At 38.5% G+C, this 4,793-nt stretch overlaps 1 protein-coding gene across 1 annotated transcript; it reads left to right on the forward strand.

The window, feature by feature from the left end:
* Positions 1–212: 212 nt before the first annotated feature.
* On the forward strand, positions 213–4,032 carry LOC109854725 (endocuticle structural glycoprotein SgAbd-4-like). Its single transcript, XM_020428136.1, has 2 exons — positions 213–475; positions 3,178–4,032. The coding sequence occupies exons 1-2, from the start codon at positions 464–466 to the stop codon at positions 3,622–3,624; spliced, it is 459 nt and encodes a 152-aa protein (XP_020283725.1). The 5' UTR covers positions 213–463; the 3' UTR covers positions 3,625–4,032.
* Positions 4,033–4,793: the final 761 nt, after the last annotated feature.

The following is a 4,793-nucleotide window of genomic DNA, read 5'->3' on the forward strand; positions in this document are numbered from 1 at the left end:
CAGTGTCCCATCATGCGGATTGACAGAATAAAGCGAGATGGAAACCACGTGTTGGTAGTCCCGTTCGACGCGGGGATGCCGCCCCGTCGATGACAGGTGCTCTCCATTCCGAAGCTCCAGAAGGAGCAACGCGGTCACACCGAAATAAACTTTCCCGGGTTATGTAAAGGCTTTCTGAGATGGCTCTCCGTCTTCGTGGACTCCGCCGGTATAAAGGTCGGCTGTGCCCCCAACGGTCCAAGAGTTGCTCGCGAACTTCACGCCGGCAACCATCGGGAGAAGCGGTCGACGCTCCACACACATGTGATGCTGATTGTGGTGTCTATTTGTACTCGCTAACATTCTCGTCATTTGAACGCGTCGCACCACTTCGTTTAAAAAAAAGCTTCGCTTTGTCAGACGCGTGAGAAAAAGAACGTTTATTTGAAATAAAACGCGCGCGATCGTCGTCCAAACCGGCAGCATGCGTGTTCTGGTAAGTGTGCTTCTTTGTTGACGATTTTCTCGAGCAAGTTTATTATTTTTACAGAGAAAACAAAATTGTTTCTTATATTGTAAAAAACAATTTTGTACTATGTTAAAATTTTTGTACTGTGATGTAGTCCTGTATGTTCGCGCGATAAGATAATTAAAAGAAATAATATTATCAATGTTAATTAAAAGAGAAATTAATCGTAGCTTAGTTTATGCTTTTTTTCTTCTTAGCACAAATTTACAGGAAAGAATAATAATAACGTATTTTTTCGCAACAGATGCATATAAAAATAATACATATGCAAAACTAGGTTGTGATTTTACTGAAAATTGTTTTGCGGGAAGAGTCTTTTGCATGTAGCATCGATAAAGTACAATGTGCCACAACGCTCTTACGATTTTTACGAACTTTCTGTTTATCTAAAATGCACACGCGGGAGAATATGCATAGAAATAATATATTTATGCAAATACGTACCATAGGTTTCATCACATTATCCGCGTCAGCCGAACATCAAGCTTACTAATTAAGCATACACCAAGCATACATTTTACATGGCACACAGCAAAATACATCAACTCGTACTATTATTTTGTCATTACTATTGCGCGCGCGTTTTATCTCAACTAATCAATCTATTTCAATGCAAGTTTCTCGTTAATTAATACAAGTGATTTTGTGCTTTAACCACGTAGTCATCGTTAAATCATGCATTCCAATGTAGAAAAAAAAAAAAAAAACAATGTCAAAACGCAATAACTTTTACACGAAGAAGAGAACGCAAAACAAAATATTTTTTTCAATTTCCATATATATTTCCAAATTAATTATAATGTATTACGTAAATTCAATTTCACTGTAACGGCACTTGTTTCCGCCATCTATTAATCTTGCCACGTCAAAATCAAAATCGTTTGCGTGCGCGTATTTATAAACAATCGCGCATGATTTATAATGTTACATACGAGGATTTGTATTTGCGAGAGCTACGCGATGCAACAAAAAAAAAAAAAAAAAACACACATTAATATAACGCACGTAATTTAATACATTGTCCGTCTCGTGTTGCATAATCTGTTAAATTACATAATCCTCTAAATTTGTAAAACTCGCACGACAACAACATTATTGAGCGCCGGGAATAAGCACCGTCGTCGATTACGGCGCGCTCGAACGCGCCGTGTGTCGATTTGCATACATCTATATAATTTTCTAATTGTCTACTTTCTCGCGTCTAGAAAGCACGAGTTAATCTCGTTAGAGAAGCATCTGTTCGATATTTGACGGCAATGTGTGCCTATTTGTATTCATTTATATTCGCCTGACGCGATTGTTTGCATCGGACGGCAGTATAAAACGGCAAACGAGCACGAGAACAATCGGTTCTCGGATTGCCAGTCGAAGGTTTTTATGGAAAAAAGTAACGTTCGCGCAGGTAACGTAACGCGCGTCATTAACGCGAGATAATCTGCCCCTTACCGATCGCAAGTGAGTATATCTCGTGACCCACCTACCGCTACATTCATCTTGTCCTGACCTTTCGCGGGGAAAGGTATCTCCGACGGCTTTATGGGACAAACACGATGAGGATTTAAAGTATATAATGGATAGACGCGCGCGCCCGGTTTTCCTTTGCTTGTATGAGAAACTGCCTGTCTCACGCCGATGCTATCTCGGTCGAAGCGAGGAGGTGACATATGTCGCCCGGATTGTCCTGATTGTTATTCCACACACAAACTGCTCATTAAAATAATCACGAGATAAAAGAATCCGGACATGTGTCGGACGTTTCTTTTTAATTACCTTTCGCGGCCTTCGCGAAGTCTATGAAAATAAATTTATCGCGATCGTAAACGTTTGACGCTAAAAGTCAATGTATTATATACCTTGTCAAACGATGAACCTCTCGTCGTCGTTGTTGCGAAGGACGACCGGTCCTCACATCATTAAAGTCCGAAAACAATGTTGTGTATTCGTTATTCGATCAGGATGACGTAATTAATTTGATCGCAATTAATTCGATGACAATGTTCGAGAGATCGTTCGAGAGATCAAACTAATGAACATCCAAGAAAAAGTCTCAGTACGCATACATTTTTAAAAAATACTTTTTAATTATCTTTATTTATTTCTTTAAATACGCAAATTTTGAGAACACACACACACACACAAACGCAGTTTTATTCACAACTTATCTAATTTGAGAAGATCGTTCGGTTCTATACATAGAAAAACTACACATTTAATTTTAATTGATATCACATCGAAATAAATTTTATCTGCAACGAAAACATTTATTATGTACTTAAACGACTCGAAACTTGTCAAATAATAAATAAATTATTACGCGAAAAATATAAATCACTCGAGTAAATAAATCATTTATTAAAGAACTAGTTTCGTTCGCGCGAAGAATTTTAATAAGATACACGAGACACATAAATTAATACACAACATGAATTGTATAATTTTATTCGATATATGAGTCATAACAGTGATACTTAATTGCGGTAATCAATACAAATTATCCGCGACAAATTAGTAAATAATACCGATCATAAACGTAATAATTTATTGAATCGACTCGAGAACGTTTTCTACGTACATATTTCAACTCGAATAATTACATGAGGGAGAAAGAGAAGAAAAAATAAGGAAGAGAATAATAATTTTATTTTTATGACATATGGTTTTTTTTTCAGATATTAGCAGCTTTTGTCGGACTGGTTCACGGTCAATACTTTCAGGAACCGGAAAAACTCGTGAGCTATTCGCAGGATCTCGGCGACACACGCGGACACTATTCGTTTTCTTACGAAACCGAAGGCGGCATAGTTCAGAAGGAAACCGGTAAACGCAAATATGCGGGCACCGCCGACGAGACGCAGCTGATTCAGGGCTCGGTGCAGTACAACGCGCCCGACGGCACTCCCATTGCCGTGAGCTGGACCGCGGACGAGTTCGGCACCCAGGTGTCCGGCACCCACATTCCCACCCCGCCGCCGATTCCGCCGGCGATTCAGCGCGCTCTCGAATGGATCGCCAAGCAGCCGAGCACGCCGGAACCGATCGAGAAAGATAATCCGACACCGAACGCGGTCCCCCGGGACAATCGTCAGTACAGATTTTCCTCGAATAAACGAAACTGATACAACACTCGTATCACTCGTAGCGCGCCATCAAGTAGCGTTAACCGAGAACGTTAGTTAGTTTTTAGCCAGCACCACTGCCTGTCTCCTTCCTACGTCGCTCCTATATATTATGTTATATTTAATAAACTTTTGTATTTTTATAAAAATTGCTCAGATGTTTTAATGCCGATTTAATGAAATTCAAGTTTTTTCAATGTGCCGATTTAATGTAAACTGTTTTTTTTTAGGAAGAGTTGCGCCGCTTTTACAGTAGAAAAGTGATATCGATTAAGAACAAGTGACTTTTTATCTTCTAGGAAGCGATTTGTTTGCTCGTTTGCGCTTCGAATAATTTATACATGATCTCACAATTTTCACCGCAAAACGTCTCAAAATACACAGATTTTTTATTATTACAAACCGTCATTCGTGTCCTTTTACTTTCTCGTCGTTGTCTCGTCTAGAAGTGAATTAATCAGACAAGATGTAACTTTCAAAGCTATACACGCACACACGTGTGTATGTGTGTGTGTGTAAATAATGGCGCAAATAAGTGAGTATATGTTGTGGGATTGCTCAAGTGCGCAATACACACACGTATTTTATTTTTAACCTTATGTTTTACCTGCCTCCTCTCGAGATATTACGAGCTTTGTTAAACACGCACGTTTCACGCAAATGTGTGATTCGCAACTGTAAGAATATACGATGCGCTATTTTTAGTATTCAACGTAACGGGGAGAAGCTGCAATTTGGGTTGCAGTTTTTAGACATGCGCATTATCATAATTCGGCTATGCAAATTTTGTCCTTGCCAATATCATTTATTTGTCTGAAGAAGAATGACATATTTTGTTTTTTTTGTAAAAGTCCTATCGACTTTTTTTAATCTGTTAATTAAGTTTATATTATATTTCAAGGTTCGACGTGTCGAATTAATATTCAGAAATCGATATTCAAAATAGACGATATTATTTGTATCAAATATCGATGTTGCGACATTTCTGTTTTTTCGTTTTTTTTTTTTTTTTTTTTTTCTAAGTTTGAGAAACATGTGACATCATCACACACGTATGTCCGTGTGTTCATAATTCAACTCGGCGAAAAGAAATTTGCTCATCGCACACTTCCAACTTTCCGCAACTTTATAGCGCACTTCACTGCATCCCGTTAACGCTCTCATTAAAA

Source organism: Pseudomyrmex gracilis, unplaced genomic scaffold (genome assembly GCF_002006095.1).
Source record: "Pseudomyrmex gracilis isolate BER0280 unplaced genomic scaffold, ASM200609v1 scaffold_72, whole genome shotgun sequence".
NCBI classification, from domain to species: domain Eukaryota; kingdom Metazoa; phylum Arthropoda; class Insecta; order Hymenoptera; family Formicidae; genus Pseudomyrmex; species Pseudomyrmex gracilis.